This window comes from Hemiscyllium ocellatum, chromosome 13 (genome assembly GCF_020745735.1).
Source record: "Hemiscyllium ocellatum isolate sHemOce1 chromosome 13, sHemOce1.pat.X.cur, whole genome shotgun sequence".
Taxonomy (NCBI): Eukaryota; Metazoa; Chordata; class Chondrichthyes; order Orectolobiformes; family Hemiscylliidae; genus Hemiscyllium; species Hemiscyllium ocellatum.
In genome coordinates this window covers 75,012,743-75,031,614 of record NC_083413.1, presented here as the reverse complement: position 1 = coordinate 75,031,614, position 18,872 = coordinate 75,012,743, and the positions used below count along the sequence as shown (strand labels likewise).

The following is an 18,872-nucleotide window of genomic DNA, read 5'->3' as shown; positions in this document are numbered from 1 at the left end:
TAAGATTTGTACCTAGGTGCCTTGTACCTGAGACGACGCCATGAATGGCGACATTGTAAACTTTTCACTGTACTCCTGTATCCCTGTACTTGAGAACACGTAACAATAAATACGTAATCCTAATAATTCTAATGATATCCATACCCACTGACAACACAAAAGTGAGATTGGGAGTTGTGAGGAGAATGGACAAAGAATTCAAGGTGATTTCGACAAGTTGGGAGGGTGAGCCTACATGTGGCAAAGATAGCACAATGTAAATACACTTTTATACACTTTGTGAAAACTAGAAAGGCAGAGTGTTGTTTAAGTGATGATATGTTGGGAAGTCTGAATATACAAAAGGATTTGGATGTGTTTGTACACCCATCAATTTAAATAGACAGACAGATGCAGCAAGCAATTAGGAAAGCATATTGGCCTTCATTGCAAGAGGATTTGAGTTCAGAGGTGGAGATGTCTTACTGTAGCTTTACAGAATCTTGATGAGACACCACCTGGAGTATCATGGGCAGATGTGGTCTCCCTATCTAAGAAAGGATGCACTTGCCACAGAGGGAGTGCAGTGGATGTTCACTAGGCTGATACCAGAGATGACAGGACTGTCCAATGAGGAGAGGATGGTTAGGGTGGGCCTGTATTCACTGGAGTTCATAAGGACCCTGAGGCAATCTAATTGAAACATACAAAATTTTAAAATGTTTAGACACACTTGCTTCAGGAAGGATCTTTTTCCTGGTTGGGGAGTCTAGAACCAGGAGACAAAACCTTAGGATATTGGGTAAGGCTGATATGAGAAAACATTTCTTCACTTAAATGGTTATGAGCCTGTAGAATTCAGGAAGTGGTGAAGACCAGGAAATAGAAAGATAACTTTTTAGATTTTGAGGACAGTAAAGGGGTATGGGGAGCAAGTGGGAATATGGTACTGAGATATGAATCAGCCACAATCTTATTGAATGGCACACCAGGCTCGAAGGCCCAAATAGCCTCTCCTGCCACTAATATTCTCCTCAATGATCTCACAAATATCACATCCTAGCCACTACTGAGTAAATAGTTTTCTCCTGAAGTGCTGGTTGGATTTATTAGTGATTAACCCTATATTTATCGCTCTTAGTTTTAGTTTTCCGCAGTGGAAGTATCTTTTCTACATCTACGTTATCAAGTCCTTTCACAATTCTAAAGACCTCTATTCGGTCATCTCCAAACTTCTATTTCCTAAACAAAAAAGCCCAGTCCGTTCAACTTCATTAAATAAATTTAAGCTCTCCAATCACTTTGTAAAGTTTTTTTTGCACCTCTGTATTCCTTTTAATAACATGCAGCCCAAAACTCAGTACTGTACTTGAAGGGTAGTCTAAACAAATTTGATTTAACTTTAACATAACTCCTCTACTTTTCATTTTCACTTCTTTAGAAATTAACCCAATGTTGTGTTTATTTTTTTGGTGGTGCTTGCTAACATGTGCTGAAACTCTTGATGATTTGTGAATCTTGTTTCATTTGCTCCACGACATGTCATAATTTGTAGGAAATATAAATGGCCTTCCTTTTCCTCTCACCAATACATAATGTCACCATCCTATCTATATTCAGCTGTCATTGATGGGCCTATACCTCAGGTTTGTTAACATTTTTTATATCTTATCAAAGTCCTCTAATTCAAATGTGCTCACTATCGGACGTTGGGTAAAACAATTGATCTACGTCTCGTTCCCAAGTCAAGGCCATTTATAACAGTGATGAATAGCAATGGTCCCAGCACAAATTCCTATAGAATAACACTGTCTGAGCAGCTGCCTTTAACATCACCCATCTCCTCTTAACACCACCCATCTCCTCCTGCGGCCTTTGCTTTCTCTTTCTGGTTGTTACACCTGTTCATGTATGGTGCTTGTTTGAATGTATGTTCTTATATACATATGTGTATATAGGAATGTACTTAAATTTTTGTCTATCTACATATAATAACATGCACATGGATTCTTCTGAGAATAAATGAGAGCACAGCCAAGAGTAAATGGGCAGGACCAGCGTTGAAGTAAATCAGAAGGCAGTGAGAAGGTTTTATAGATCCATATACTGGAAAATTAAGAGATATGAGGGCAATGGATATTTCTGTGGTTCAGGGAAGCAATACTTTAGAGTGGGACAGTGCAGTGAGGCTTGATTACACCTGCAAGAAGCCAGTTTGGAGGAACAATAGAGGAGGAGTGACAAGAAATATTGGGCCAACAATAAAAGAGGGAAAGACAAGACAGGTTGAGATTGAAAGCAAGGTGAAGGTTCGAGGTAAATCTGCAGTCACCTATTACTTGGTACAATAGAGCAGAGAGGATCAGGGAGAGGATCAGATTGAATCGGAGTGAGGACATCAAAATGAAGATTAGTTTGGATTGAAGAGATAATCAGAATGGAGAAGTGATTGGAGTGGGGTGAGATCAGAGTGGGACAATATTGGAGAGAGTTCTGGGAGATCAGGGAAAGGTTATTGAGAGAGGCAGAGGAGAACAGAAGGTGTGAAAGTAGGATAGGGTATCGGAGAGGGGGAGATTGGGTGGAAACTGGGGAGGTGGAGATCGGGGAAGTGGAGAGTTGGAGAAGTGAGATTAGGAATGGGGCAATTAGGGAGGTCAAGATTTTGAATGGGAAGATTGGGAGGATGGAGACTGGTGAAATGCAGATTAGGAGAGGTGGTTAGAACACTCCTACTTCTTCATAGTCAAATAAGAGCATTTTGTTTTTTTCCTTGCAGCCACTTTCAGTTCCTTTAAGGATCTTTATTTTGTCAGCTTTGTGCCTGAAAGCTGTCTCCAACAGAAACCATTCTGCACTTAGGCACAACATCATTTTAGGAAGGGGCCTGAGATATGCATTCTTATACTCATTTCGATTGGAAGGCGTGGAATAATGACAGTTTGCCCATTCCTGGGATAAAGTAATGCATATACACCACACGCCACACTGGGCCTTCCACACATTGTTTATGCCAGTTAAATTTCTAAGGCAGAAACTGAGTCTGAATTCTTCGCTGTTTACCTTGTATATGCTGTTACAATGCAGGAACTGAAAGCAAGATGCATAATTGCCTTCAAATACCAAACAGGATTCAATAGTTCCCTTTTACCGTCAGTGAATTGTGCTGATGTGGGAGTTGATGTTAGGACATAGATACAAACTACATATACCCATCAGGAATAATTGTCCAGTGTGTAGAATGTGTGACACAAACTGGGAGAATGTTTTTCATTACATGAGGAACAAAACACTCTTACCTGCAGATAGAGGGCACCACTGACAAACATGGTAAATAGATGACTGTTGCTATCCAGACCATAAACTGTTTCCAGTGAGCTGTGGGGAATGAAGAAAGTGTTCTAGTTATTTATCATGATTAGTTTTAAACAGTTAGTTCAGCCTATTCCTCATCCTGTTCAGAAATAGCTCAGTCAAAAGAGCATTAGACGAAAGGTCCCCAGTTCGATCCTGGGCTTTGGCAAAAAGCAGGATTGCTTGAGTCCTCCCTCCTTTGTTTGGGGCGGCTCAGTGGTTAGCACTGCTGCCTCACAGCACCAGGGTCCCAGGTTTGATTCCAGCCTCGGGTGACTGTCTGTGTGGAGTTTGCACATTCCCCATCGTGTCTGCATGGGTTTCCTCCCACAGTCCAAAGGTGTGCAGGTCAGGTGAATTGGCCTGGCTAAGTTGCCCGTACTGTTAGGTGTGTTAGTCAGAGGGAAACGAGTCTGGGCAGGTTACTCTTCGGAGAGTTGGTATGGACTGGTTGGGCTGAAGGGCCTGATCCATACTGCAGGGAATCAATTTGAGTCAAATCGACTTCCTCCAATTTGCCCTCCTGTGAGATAGGCGACTGAGCAATTAGGGTGAGTGCTATTGTATATGTTCCACTGCTCCATGTACCCCAGTCCTGCCTTCTGCACCGCAACTGGCAAAATTCCTTGTAGTGACTGACTGTTTAACAGCAACCTATAACTATAACTCACATTCCAGAAGGAGAGCATTTTCCCATTGCAGATATGCCAACACCAGCCCTTTAGCTCTAATCCTTTTCCCTGCATTCTTTCCAATTCTTCCTGCTCCATCTTTATAAACCTCAGAGTAAAATCTATCAAACATTCTCTTTGTTTCTTTCTGGAACTATAAACTTCCTCACTTTCTGTTTGCAATGGGAGAACATTATGCCTTATGCAGTCTGTACAGGAGCTAGTACTAAAATGCACACAACTTATACAATAACAGACAGTAGTGAATCCTGTCCATTTACTCCATTTGCACTGTACGGTTTACAGTTGTGAGACACAATCTCTATGTGGTAATACTATATTTATCTTTAATGTTTACAATAATGTAATGAATTTGTTTCATAGTAGAAAAGCAAATTATAACTACAACAAAATAATATTTGATGGCCCTAATATGGTGTATAATTTTAATATAACAATGTGGTTATAATATAGCACCATTGTATTCTTGAAATATAGCCAGACTATAAATTCTGTGTCTTACAATTGTGCACCCCACAACCACCTGATGAAGGAGCAGCGCTCCGAAAACTAGTGCTTCCAATTAAACCCGTTGGACCTTAACCTGGTGTTGTGAGATTTGTTACTTTGTACACCCCAGTCCAACACCGGCATCTCCAAATCATGACTACCTATGAATGGTTGCAATACTGAATGCTGTACAGAAACATCTGCAATGTCACAATAGTGGCAGGGTTGTATAACAGTAACATTGTCTGTATTATAACAATGTTGTATGGTTGTAATTCCCCGCTAAAACTCTACCTTTTCTCCTCCTTTAACATCCGTAAAAACAATCTTTCTGACCAAACCTTTTTTTCAAAAGTTATTGTGTTGTTTCCTTATATGGCTTGGTATCAAATGTTATTTAACCCCTGTTAGGTCTGATTAAATGGATTTTTGAAATACAAGCTACTGTTGCAGCGTTCTGGTTGTGGTCTTGAACTCACAACTCAAATGGTGTGCTCAAGTCACAGTGAGGTGAGAGGTGATATTTGCAAGCTGTACAGACCCAGACTGTATTGTCAGCCATAACCTGGATATCAGAGGGTGTGCTGTATATACAAAGAAATATGTTTTAATTAGCATTAGGCAAGAGTCTGTTTCACAACTCATTCTTTCCCTTTTGGTTGTTGCTGCTTGTCCAGACAGAACAACATCGATGGTGTGCATCAGGGACAAGAGCTGCAAAAGACTGCAGGACCAATCGCTACCAGTGAAAGAGGCTCTGTTTTTACACTCAGACAGGACAGAGCTTTGTTTGAATCTTTGTTGCAGACAGTGAACGGATGAGAGGAAGATACAGAGATTATAATCTGTCCACAGTAACTGCAGATCCTGTAAATAGATCTCATTCAAATAATTTAAGCACAGGCGCAGGGAATGTGGGTTGCTCTTCCTGCCAGCTTCAGAAAAGCTGCTGTAAGACAGAACATTTCTCACTCTTTCTGTAAATACCATGTGCAGTCAGGTAAGCAAAATCAGGGCTGGCGGGGCTGAAATTCTTTCTGTTTCATCTCATCCAGTTTGTGCATTAATCCCTCTCAAATCGAGCACAACACAGATTAAGCAGCGCTAGGACAAATATACGTTCACACTGTCTTTTCCAGCACTATCACATCAACAGCAGCATCAACTCGATTCAGAGTAAAACACAAGACAGATTGGATACAGACTAAAGCTCTGAAGGCAAAGCAAACGCACTATTGCTAAGTAAGGGTATCTCTACACTATCCCATTAAATAGAGTCATACAGTCATAGAGATGTACAGCACAGAAACAGACCCTTTGGTTCAACTCTTCCATGCCAACCCAATCTAGTCCCTCCTGCCAGCACCTGGCCCATATCCCTCCAAACCCTTCCTATTCAAATACCCATCCAGATGCCTTTTAAATGTTGCAATTGTACTAGCCTCCACCACTTCCTCTGGTAACTCTTTCCATCCACATACCACCCTCTGAGTGAAAAGGTTGCCTCTTAGGTCTCTTTTCTATCTTTCCCTCTCACCCTAAACCTATGCCCTCTAGTTCTGCACTCACCCACCCCAGGGAAAAGATTTTGTCTATTTATCCTATCCATGACCATCATGATTTTATAAACCTCTCTAAGGTCACCCGTCAGCCTCCGATGCTCCAGGGAAAACAGCCCTAGCCTATTCAACCTCTCCCTATAGCTCAAGTCCTCCAACCCTGGCAACATCCTTGTAAATCTTGTCTGAACCCTTTCAAATTTCACAACATCTTTCCAATAGGAAGGAGACCAGAACTGCACACAATATTCTAACAGTATTTTCAGTTAGATACAAAATAAAATTGTCACTACAGTATCAAACTAGTTGAATGTAAGAATATTGCTAATGTCAATAATGAACCTTCAGTAGGTATCCAATAACATTCTAAACAAGAGTCCTATTAGACATGAAGCATTATCTCTGTTGAGTATTCCATTATGTATAAATGATACACAGTGGTAATATTGTATTTGGGAATGGTTTTGATCATTAATACTATGAAACTATAAGATTACAAGATGTAGGGAGCAGATATAGGCAATTCACCCTGTTGAGTCTGCTCCACTTGGTGTGATCTGCTAATCCTCAACTCCACTTTCCTGCCTTTCCCCATTACGCTTGATTCCCTCCCTGATTAAAGTCTGTCTCTCTCAGCCCTAATGACCCAGCCTGTACAGCCGACTGGGGTTAAAAAGTTCTACAAATTCACTACCCCCTAAGAGATGAAATTCCTCCACATCTCTGTCTTAAATGTACAACTTCTAATTGTTAAAATATGCCTTCTGGTTCAAGACTCTCCCACAAGGAGAAATTAACCATCTGCATTTGTTCTCTCAAGTCCCCTAAGAATCTTAAATGTCTCTTGATACAATTACTATTCACTACATTAACTATTAGGTCACTGAAAGAAAGGATCTCCCATGCTTCTTTAACTGGTTAAGATTTCCAAATTGCCTCTTCACTTACTCACACTTTTGACATTTTAACTACTTTGTCCATATCTTTCCTAGGCTGCTTCTTCACTCAAGTGAGACCTCACATTCTAAATTATCTTCTCAGTTTTGCCTCACCTTTTGGTGTTCCAACATTGGGTGTGTTGCCCCCATGAGGGCAACTCTTATAATTGCAGCTCCATTCCTTCCCTCACCCGAGTTCCATGTCCCATTCCCACCTCCAGATTGCACGTCTGTTCCCCAGCTCATTCTGAATCAAGCTGAGCCTCCGTAAAAGTGTAGAATCTCTCCACCATTCACAATGCACCCATCTCTTGGATTTGCTTGAACTGTCCAGTGGAAGAGTTGTCCACAACTGCATCAAAAATACTGCTACTTTTTGACAATTCAGTTGGGATTTCAGGTCAATTTCATCTCCTCCAGACCCTCATCCCATCCAAACATCCTTAAATCCAACACTCCTGAAATATGCATAATGGGGCCAGAACTGAACACAGCCTATGATATCAAGAACAGTAGACAAAAGAGAAAAGTTGGAAGATCTTTCTATTTTCAGGAATCAATCTTCCCCCTCCCCTCCCAGAGCCCTGAAGAGAAACATGGGTCTTAATATTGGACAGCAGTAGAAAAGAGTTTAAATATAAAAATATAGTAAGGGTGAGCGCAGAGCTGGAGTAATAAGAGTAGACTTGTTAGACATTGGGCAGCACTTAGGGTTTGGTTAGAGTGAGTAAGCTGATCAGAACTCCACCATTTGGAGAGAGGGCTGGGACAGGAAAGTGTTTGGATGGGGAAAAGGGAAAAACGCAGAATTCTCACGGGTCTTGAAAATGATTCCTTTTTTACAATCTTGTCTATGCTGACCAAGTAGAAACTAAAACTAATCAAGAAATAGTAGGTTCAGTACAATACTGCAATCATTCTGTGCCTTTTCTATCTTCAGACTCTGTTAATAATATGTTAAGAGAGTTCTGTTTCAAGCATGTATTTGGCTTAATTCTGTCTATGAATTGAACAAGACAGGTTTGAAGTGTTTGGTTAGCTGTTGGCTGGAATCAATGTTAATGTCAACTGCAAGTGCCCAACTCGTGATATATATCCTAATTGGACAGCCTGTCAGTGCAATACAATTTAAGATTGATGCATTGCTGATGTTCTGCCACTAAACTCCACTTTATATTTAGTATTTACTAATTTATGGAATGTGTGACTGAGATAAATGAGGAATCGCAGTAGCACAGAATTGCTATTGTGCAGAAAGAGGCCATTCAATCCATTGTGCTTGCTCTGGCTCTTCATTACTGAGTGTCAATCTCCTTCCCTTTCCCCATATCCCTGTACACTATTTCTATCCAAATAACCACCCAATGCTCCCTTGAATGCCTCAGTTGAAGCTGCCTCCATCACACTTGCAGGTAGAGCATTCCAGACCCTAACTACTCATGGTGTGAAAAAGTTATTTCTCACTTCACCCTTGCTTCTTCTGCACATCACTTTAATGCCATGCCCTCTTGTTCTTGTTCCTTTATCAAGGAGGAACAGCTTCTCCCCATCTACTCTGTCCATCCCACTTGTGAATTTGAAAACCTTTATTAAATCTCTTCTCTTCACTCCAAGGAGGACAGTCTCAATTTCTTCAATTCATCCTCATTACTGAAGTTTCTCAGTCCTGGAAGTATGCTTGTAAATCATTACTGGACTCTCTCCAATGCGTTCACATCTTTCATATGGTGTGGCACCCACAATAGTACGCAACACTCCAGCTAAGAACTAACAAGTGTTGTATACATGTTCATCATCATCTCTCCACTCTTGTACTCCCTTCTATTATCAATAAAGCTGAGTGAACCATGTGCTTTACTTATTGTTCTCTTCATTTGTCCTGCCACCTTCAACAATCTGTGCATGTATACACTCAGGTTCCTGTATGCCTGCTCCCTATTTAGAATTGTATCCCCTGTGATGGTTGCAACAAAGTCAACTAGCTTGATCCTCATAGAATGTGAGTTCCCTGATTGGGGCTGTTAATCTTATCCAGTCATGATGCGAAGGAGCCAGTGTTAGACTGGGGACAGCAAAGTCAAAAATCACATAACACCAGGTTATAGTCTAACAAGTTTACTTGAAACCATAAGCTTTCAGAGCCCCACTCCTTCTTCAGGCCACTAGTGAGAAAGAATACATCTGGCACAGAATTTATAGCAAAAGATCAAAGGGTCATACAACTTATGTGAATGTACTAAACAAACCTAGATGGCTATTAGGTCTTTAGTCAGTCAGAATGGAGGTGCAACTTTTGCCTGATTAATATGTAAATCTCTGCACCAGGATAACTTCAAATTTTATAGGAATTATGGTAAAAACCACACAACACCAGATCATAGTCCAAAACTTCTGAAAGCGAGTGCTTCCAAATAAACCTGCTGGACTATAATCTGGTGTTGTGTGAATTTTAACTGTATCCACCCAGTCCAACATCGGCTCCTCCACATCAGAATGAAGGTGACACTTTAGATCAGACAATGCATTTTAGGTGTGAGGCCCTGTTTCAAGTCAGTTTGTATCTCATATTGGAGCCAGACTGGTTTTATTTCCAAAGCAAGAACTTAGATGCTACATTGACTGACTGTCTCCAGATTATGTGCTTTTTGAACAAAATAGAATGTACCTGTGAGAGGGTGGGGGTGGGGAGGGAGGGTGAGAGCAGGAGAGAGTGTGTTGTGCTTGAGAGAGAGTGTGTGTGAGTGTGCGATAGTATATGCCTGTGAGAGAGTGCAAGTGTGTGTGTGTGAGAGAGTGTATGTGGCTATGAGAGAGGGTCTGTGTGAGTATGTGAGCTGACTAAAATGATAAATATCAGGGATGTTGAGATCCAGCATGCCTGATTCAGTGTGATACAGTGCTATTGTCAAAGTCTATTGATAATAAAATGCCAGCCTCTGAAGAGTTATTTCACTGCTTATTTTGTATTGCCTTTGAGTAGTCTTCTTACCAAAATGCATCAACTCTGCATTGAGATGGAGTTGCCCTGCACCAGATGATATCTTGGAGGTGAAAAAGATTGTGGATGACAATGCAAAACTGGGAGATAGCAAATCAGTTCCATATTTTACAGCAGTCCAATGCTCTTTTCCAATCATGCCAACAGAACAAAACATTGGGCTCGGTTATATGGCTGCTTGTGCTATCAATCACTGAGATGGCATTGTCAAGCACTGTCACCATCACCATCCTCATCCCCTCTCAAATCCAACTCTCTGGGAACTCTGGACAAGAAAGTCAGAACCAAACACAATCTAAGATTGTATAAGAGAAAAAAAACAAATGAAGCTAACAGGACCCTTTTTAATCTAGGGATCAATTACTCCTCTCTTCATATCCTACAATACTATTTCTGTCCCTTGCCTATTTACCAATGTGATCAGGAATGTTTTGTTAATTCACTTCACAATTTTGCTGGTCGCTTTGTGTTAAATCTGAGATCTAGATCTCATTGGATTTGCTTATTGTTCCGCTGCAGAATTGTGTTTGATGGTCCCTTGGCAACAGTGGATTATCATCACTTACGCATTATGCTGACAGAGAGATTCAATGCAGATGAGGATTCGGATGTTATCATGTGGTCTACTGTGCCTTCTTCTCTGGTGCTCTCTGTGCTCTGAAAAACAAAGAGAAAACACATTGATATCAGCGAAAACAAAAAGATTTTCAGTTCCAATGAGGGAGTTCCAGTGAAGTGCCCGCCCACAGCAGAGCTGTAGGGTCTGAGCTAGAATTGGATTGGCCCTTTCCATCTCTTGCTCAGCTGCCAATGCCACCATGGCCGTACACAATGTGGGAAATTAACTTCCTGAATGCTCTGCCTTAAAGGAGTCTGGCTGAAAATCAGCAAAACAGTGTGTGCATTTCTGTGTCTGCCATCCACTCCTTCCAAGTGAGGCTTGGGCACTCGTGTTGATGTGGATTCATCCCGAATATCACTTCCCACTAGGTTCTTCTACTCGCCTACTCTTTATGCCGTTTTGGTACAGAATTGTTCACAACAAAGAGTGCACTGCTTCACTGGTTATGTACTTCAAAATCAATCAATCAAACTCACCTTGCCTTGACAGGTACTAACTGTGCTGCCTGGAATTAGCAGGAGGCCTTATAATCTGTCAGCGCAGTGACATTAGGAGTTTGTTGATGGCCTTGAGGAATAAGGGAATAGCTTTGGAAGGTGACGTTGAGGTAAATGACCAGCCATGATCGAATAGAATAGGCTTGATGGGCTGAATGACCAACTCCTGTTCATTGATTTGAAATAAGACACATATGAATAAGACAAATGACATGGTAAATGATAAATGTTGATCCTCTGCTGAATCATTAGTTAGTGTTTGCACAATTTTGCTTTATCTGGCTGTGTGAGCCTCAAGGTCTACGCATGGTAATGACTTCCGAAATCAGAAAGAGAATGATGTCTCAGCCCATTATGTCCTACACAGGGATTGGTCAGTTAGTTAGTTCAGTTGGCTGGATGGCTGGTTTGTGATGCAGAGTGTTGGCAACAGCATGGGTTTAATTCCTATACCAGCTGAGGTTACCATGAAAGACTCACTTTCTCAATCTTTCTCCTTGGCTGATATTTGGTGACCCTCACAGTAAGACACCCACCAGTCATCTGTCTCTAATGAGAGAGTAGGGCTACGGTGACTTTACCTTCGTATGTGATGACAGAAAGACAACTGAATGCGTGTGCTTAGTCTTGGACTGTATTCACTAATAGTAACTTAGCAGTAATCAGAAAACTGTTGACACAAGATTATTTAATCTGAAGTGTAATTGGCTCATATCTTAGGAATGTCAGAGTATAAACCACAGCTGCTGCTTGGAAAGCTAGCCATTGCTTTTGTGGGTAGTGGTGAGGGAGGTGATAGACAAAAATATTGCCTGGAATATGGAAGTTGCTCCTCCTCAAGAGGCTTCTTCAAGATTTTCAGAAAATATCCAGGCTATTGCATCGAGCTGTAATTACACCCAAATTTCTTTCAGAAGCTGAACCTGGAAGTCTTTTTTTCACTTCATGTAGGAAAAACTCTGCTTAGTAACTGTCAGGTTGACCTTCGAAAGGCTTCTTTTCTGATTTCTGGATAGAGTCATAGCGCCATACAGCATGGAAACAGACCCTTTGGTCCAACTCCTCCATCCTGACTAGGTTTCCCAACTGGTCCCATTGTTTGTGTTTGGCCCATATCCCTCTTTTTTTTATCTGTCCAAATGCCTTTTAAATGTTGTAACTGTACCTGCAACTACCACTTCCTCTGCAGAGAGAAGCTGACAGAGTCACTACATTTTGGTTTTTATGACTGCCTAGAAACTCTGTACTGTAAAAACAGATGTTACTCAACGTGACGGATCATCTTCTGCCATTTCTCCCATCTCCAGCGAGACATCATGCACATCTTCCCTTGACCTTTCCTCTCAGCATTCGATAGGAACTGGTCACACTGGTCCATGCCTCAATCACCCCTTACTTTTCTATGGCTTCCTCTGCAGACAAGCAAAGGAGATGCATTGCTTGTTCGTTTACCTCCTCCCTCCTCACTGACCAAGACCCCAAACACTCCTTCCAGGAGAAACAAGCGTTGACATGTTCCTCTTACAATCAAGCCTTATGTATTCACCACAAGTCTCCTTTGTATTGGGGAATCTGAAGGTAGACTAGTTAGACTTTGTGAAACACATGCACTCAGTGTTGCCATCCAGTATGATCTCAGAAATGCCTGAGACATAATGGAATGAAGGAGTACATGACGGACATATTAAGGAAGAGTTGATTGGAGTGTAAATTGGCTGTATAAATATGGGAGCTTGTAATCAGTGGCGAATGAGTTTTATGGAATGTGGCTGATTGAAATAAAAATCTCACATAAAAGTGTGGGTTGAATTCAGTTTAAATACATTTATCATTTGCAGAATGGCATTTGGTCTACAAGGATAACCCCAAGCTTTTAGTTACTTGTCATTTTAATTCCCCACCTTCCTCCCACTTTGACATTTTTGTCTTTGACCTTATACAGTGTTCCCTGGGCACTCAACACAACACTGAGTCACAGCGTCTTATCTTTTTGCACAGCACCTACAGATCACTGGGCTCAAAACTGAGCCAACAATCTTAGATCAAAGTATTTGCCTCCATCTTGTTCCATGTCTTATTGTTGCTGGTTTGGATTTGTCATGGTTCTTTATCCCTTAATGTTACATTTGGACAGCTGTTGTACAGCCATTCACACTCCATCTGGATACAGCTTTAATGTCTTTATGATATTCAGTTCCACTGATTCTTGGCTATCATATCATGAAACCTGTTGTCATTTCGACTCCTGAGCCATCCATCAAAAAACTATAGAAATCCTGCGATGTAGAAAGAAGTCAGTTTGGCCCATCGAGTCTGCACCAACCCTCCGAAGAGCATCCCACCCAGAGCCACTGGCCACCCTATCCCTTTAACCCTGCATTTCCCAAGGCTAACCCAGCTAACCCGCACATCTGTGGACACTGCAGGACAATTTAGCAAGGCCAATCCACCTAAACTGCACACCTTTGGACTGTGGGTGGAAACCATAGCACCCTGAGGAAACCCACGCTGACATGGCGTGAATGTGCAAACTCCACACACAGTGGCCAAGGCTGGAGTTGAACATAGATCCCTGGTGCTGTGGACAGCAATGCCACCATTACATATCATGTCCCTCCTCCCTTCTACAGGTGCAAAACACTCACATTCTTCTCCTTCCCCAGTTCTGATGAAAGATCATTGACTTGAAAATCTTAACTTACTTCCCTTCTCCATCAAACTGCCTCACCTGCTGTGTGTTTTCAACACTTTCATTGTCACTTAATGAACCTTTCTGTTCCCTTTTAAGTGGAGGTACTTCATCTAAAGAGAATAGATCCTTTGGATCAGTGGATAGCATTTCCAACACTGTGATAGTAGCTGCATGATTCAAACTACTCTACACAGTCCAAAATGCTCTTCTCATCAGCCCAGAGGGTAAGTTACAGCCAAAGGTGGTTGGGGTGGGGCAAGATGTGTAATTGGTTGGAGTCCAATGTAGTAGAATTGATACCATTCGGGTTACTTGCTATCTTTTCACCTGTTTAGCAATTGAAATATAACTTCTCACATTGTCTTATACTAGTCACATTCCAGTCCTTTTGTAAACTATTGCCGAAAATGTGTTGCTGGAAAAGCGCAGCAGGTCAGGCAGCATCCAAAGAGCAGGAGAATCGACATTTCGGGCATGAGCCCTTCTTCAAGAATGAAGAAGCCCTTCTTCTCTCCTGCTTTTTGTAAACTATTGCCCCCCTGGTCACTGCTTTAGCTTGTCAAGGTGAGAATGTAGGTGTTCTGATACTGACTGTGATCGGGATATTTTTAATGATAAGAACAGGGTGTTTCTTACCCCTAGAAATGTGTATTCCAATCAAATAATTCCAGTTTTTGGTTTAATTTAGATGTTTCTCACACACCTGCACTGATTAAGCACACCACATACTCTCAATTCTTGCTCTCTCTCTCTCTCTCTCTCTAACTCACACACACACACACACACACACACACACACACACACACACACACACACACACACACACACACACACACACACACACACACACACACACACACACACTATATTAACTCAGTGTCTGATTTGTGATCTCCAGTCTCCCACATGGATGGACTGTGGTATTTGAATAAATTCAACAATTTGAAATTGAAGTGAGGATCTGGTAAAGTGAAGGGTGACCACAAGTTGTCAGCTTTCTTTTCATTCTTTAGTGAAGAGACTGATTGCTACATCAGATGAACTTTAAACGACACGCTTAGTATAGTCCATAAAATAAGTCATGCTATCTGCAGGCAGCCTTCTTTTACAGCCTCTTAATGTCCAATTTTCAAAATTAAAATGAGCTTAAAGTTCAGAATAAGACTGGTCGATACTCATCATTGCAATAAGATTCCACACGGTAAATAGGAAATAAGGAGGAACATGGAAAATAAACAAAGGAGAGGACAATGCACAAGACACGCCCCAAACCAATGTGTGTCAAATTGTTATCTAAAATAGTTCAATCATGCACCATCCAAGCGATGCATAATCAAAACCATCAAACCCAAAACACTGACAGGACAAAGATATTTCACTACACATACACCAAGCCTCAAGAGAATTTCAGCATCAGGCATCAAACTGACATAGAATTACTGCCTGGAAAGCAACTCTTATTTTCTATTCTTTCATAGAATCCAGAGAACATCATTTGTTTTGTGTGTTTTCCCATTACTTTAGAGGGTGAGTTGCCTTTCCTTTGGCGATCCTGAACATGAATGCCATTTGTTTGCTGTGAGTTGAAGATATAACATGGTTTGAAAAGAAGCACAAATTCTACTATGGCAGCAAACCAGCTCCATATTCGTTTCCGCAGAAATGAGTAATTTCAAAGAGAAGGTAAAATCTTATCTATCGCAGCTGGAGACATTTTGACTGTTCTTATCAGAGCTGTGTGAGCTTTGAATAAGACGCGTAAGCAAAGCAATATTTCTTGAATAAACATCCCTTACAGACAGGCATCCAGTTGTCTATTCACTCTCACACAATTAATTGCTTTCCTGATCTTCTTACCAATATGTAGATTGGCTGAGAACTGGTAGAATCCTGCCATTGGGGCTACGTATTGGCCAGTAGTCAGATTCAGGCCGATCCCTCGCAGGAACACACCATCCTGCTCAGGCTGAAAGGAAGCAGACACATTAAATAACAAGGTGCATCCAACTCAGCAAACATTAAACATTAAGATCTTAAGAACCAGCAGAGTCCTCTAACTGCATGCATTTTTTACAAAGGCATTAGACTGCTTCAAAACAATGGGGCAAACTGATGTTAATCCATGGAATATAGGCTGAGGTGTTAAGTACCTATTATATCATGAATGGAGATTGTGGATCAAATGCAATCTGGCCGGCCTCACGTTATATTCTTACAGCAATTCGAAAGGGACCTCTGATCCATCTATCTGGATTGGACTGAGATTAGACCCTCGCACGTGCAGGTCAAGTGAGTTGGGTCATCAGGAAAAACTGGAAAGGAATCAGGTGGTGAAGTCAGTCACAACGTTTCCATCATAGCTTCACTCTTTCCATCCAGCAGGACCACCGAACTCCATTCCCCACACATCAGTGAGGAGCTGAGAATATTGTCCCTCCGATTCTTGCCTGATATCGTATGCTAGTAATTCCAAGGGGATAGCCAGGCAATCTTCCAACTGGGATGGAAAATATCAAAGAATTCTATTACACTATTTACAGAATCAGGCCATTCGGCCCAATGAGGCCATCCTGCTGTTAATGCTCTACATGAGCTTCCTTCTTCATCTAACTCTCTCAGCATAACTTTCTATTCCTCTCTCCCTCCTGCATGTACTTAGTTCCTCATGAATACATCTATGCTATTTGCTGCAACTATTACTTGTAGATAATGAGTTCCACATTCTATCTTCTCTCTGAGTAAATAGGTTTCTCTTTATTTGCCAAATGGATTTATTAGGGACATCCTATATTTATGGACCCTGGTTTTAGTCTCTCCTACAAGTGAAAATAGGTTGTTATGTCTACTCTGTTGCAGCCCTTTATAATTTTAAAGATGCCTATTAGATTGCCTCTAAGTCTTCACTTTATTAAAGAGAAATATGCCAACCCATTTAGCAATTCCTTGATAGTTATATTCTCTAAGGTCTGGTATCACAAGTGTAAATCCCTTTTGCACCTTCTTCAGTTCTCTGTGCCCTTCTCTTATAAAACCTCATATGTTACAGTTCACACAACCCCACCGTACTTGACTAGACTCCAAGCTACATCTCTTATTGAATTCTTTTCCGGAATGGACTTGTGGATATTGCTCCATGTTTATACATTTATTAAACAATGCTGCTACTTTAAATGATTTATGAATCTGTAATTTTAGATCCCTTTGCATCTTTACACTATTTAAGTTCTTCTTTCCACGGGGCATGTATCCTCCTTAATTTTCCAATCTCAATGAACTACCTTACACTTCTTGTTGAACTTCATTCACCAAGAACATGCTCATTCTGCGGGTTGGTTGTCACCTTTATGTATTTTTTTTACACTGTCTTGCTCAGAATTGATTATAATCCCTGTCTTGGTATCATCCACAAATTTGAAACTATACTTCTAATTTCCCAGTTCAAGTTGTTGACATAAATGGGGAATGGCAGTACTGTGGGCCTCCTTTCTCTCTACTTCGACATCAAATACCTACAATGTGGTTCTCAGCTTCACTAAGGCCTACAGAAAGCTTAGCCATGTTCTTCTTTGGTGATCTACATCCACGGAATTGGATTTAGAGCTCCTTGTATGCTGTTGCAAAGCAGGTCCACTGCAACAAAGCAAGAATTTCCAAGATGCATAGAATGAGAATCTATCTCTCATGAGTGTCAGCCTCTCATGTGTGACCTCTAACCTAGAATAATGGACCTGGATGAGACTGGGTGAGAAAGATTGGTGCATTTCCTTTTGCTATGGCCTAGTGTTAAATTAAGAGGTTATGGAACCATCCGATTCTCCCTCATAAATGATTGCCTCATATATTAATGCAATACATTATTTCTATTTATGTATGTACATTCTTACTGCTCAATAATATTAGTGTAGGAGTTAAGCTATGTGGTCATGCAGGTTGAAAAACCACTCACAATATGAAAATTCTTCAGCTCCCTCAAACTCTTTCTGTTCATCACAAGGTCATCCTTTAGTTTGCAGTAAAAGGCTGCCTCCAGCCTATGATACGGGCTCATCTCCCTGGGTAACAGCGGGGGAAACGCCAGACCACCCTGGATTCCTGGACATTCCTGGCACTTTTCCTGCAATGTGATCCTATTTCTTTCTTCAACCACTTCTGCAGAAGAAAAATCAACTTCAGTTGAACACAGGAGGTCAATGTATCTGTTCATTCAAGATTAATCTGAATAACGTTGAGAATTTTCTTGTAATGTTTAAGTTGAGCTATTAGTGTTCTTTGACCAGTGGTGTACCACAAGGATCAGTGCTTCGATGCTAGCTGTTCACAGAATATGGCGATGATTTAGATGTGGGCATTTAATGCATTATTTCAAAATTGATGACGACAGAAACTAGGAGAAATGGAGAGCAGTGAGGAGCAGAAAAGAAGGTTCAGGGTGATTTTGAGAAGGTATGTGAGAGGGCAAATGTGTGGCAGTTTATTATGAAGTTATCCACTTGGGCTGAAAGAATAGAATGGAAGAGTCTTGCCTTAAAAACTGGTGATAGCTTGGGAAGGGACCTGGATGTCCTAATGTACCAATCATTAGAATCAGGTGCTGCAAATAGTCAGGAAGCTGCATGGTAAGTTGTCCTTCATTGCAAGATGACTTTAGTGCAGGGGCAAAGAAGACTTGCTGCAGCTAGTCAGGACCTTGGTAAGATGCAATCTGGAATAATGCGTGCAGTTTTGTTTTCCATATCTGAGGAAGGCTGTTCTGGCTGCTAAGGGAACACAGTGGAGATACTCTAGGCTGAGAGTGGAAATGTATTTAAGGGCCGTTTGGACAGACACATGGACAGGCAGAGAGCAGAAGTATACAAGCTATATGCAGGCAGGTGAGATTAGTTTTGAATGGCACCATGGTCAGTGGGCTAAACATCCTGTTTCTGTGCTGTACTGTTCTATGTTCTATGATAAGCAGCTTGCCTAGCAAGAACAGTGGGTAGGAGATCTGGATTATAACTGTTCCACATAGCCACATAATTTGGCCATGGACATACAGGACAGAACATTAAA

General features: G+C 41.2%; 1 protein-coding gene across 1 annotated transcript in view; it reads right to left on the bottom strand.

The window, feature by feature from the left end:
- The window catches only part of LOC132821947 (erythroferrone-like), an 88,902-nt gene that overhangs the window by 29,339 nt on the left and 40,691 nt on the right, over nt 1-18,872 (bottom strand). Inside the window, exons 4-7 of the mRNA XM_060834962.1 lie at nt 17,767-17,969; nt 15,678-15,786; nt 10,576-10,666; nt 3,279-3,357 (exon numbers count right to left, since the gene is read on the bottom strand). Of these exons, the coding sequence (XP_060690945.1) occupies nt 3,279-3,357; nt 10,576-10,666; nt 15,678-15,786; nt 17,767-17,969 (482 nt within the window). The remainder of the gene's footprint in view (nt 1-3,278; nt 3,358-10,575; nt 10,667-15,677; nt 15,787-17,766; nt 17,970-18,872) is intronic.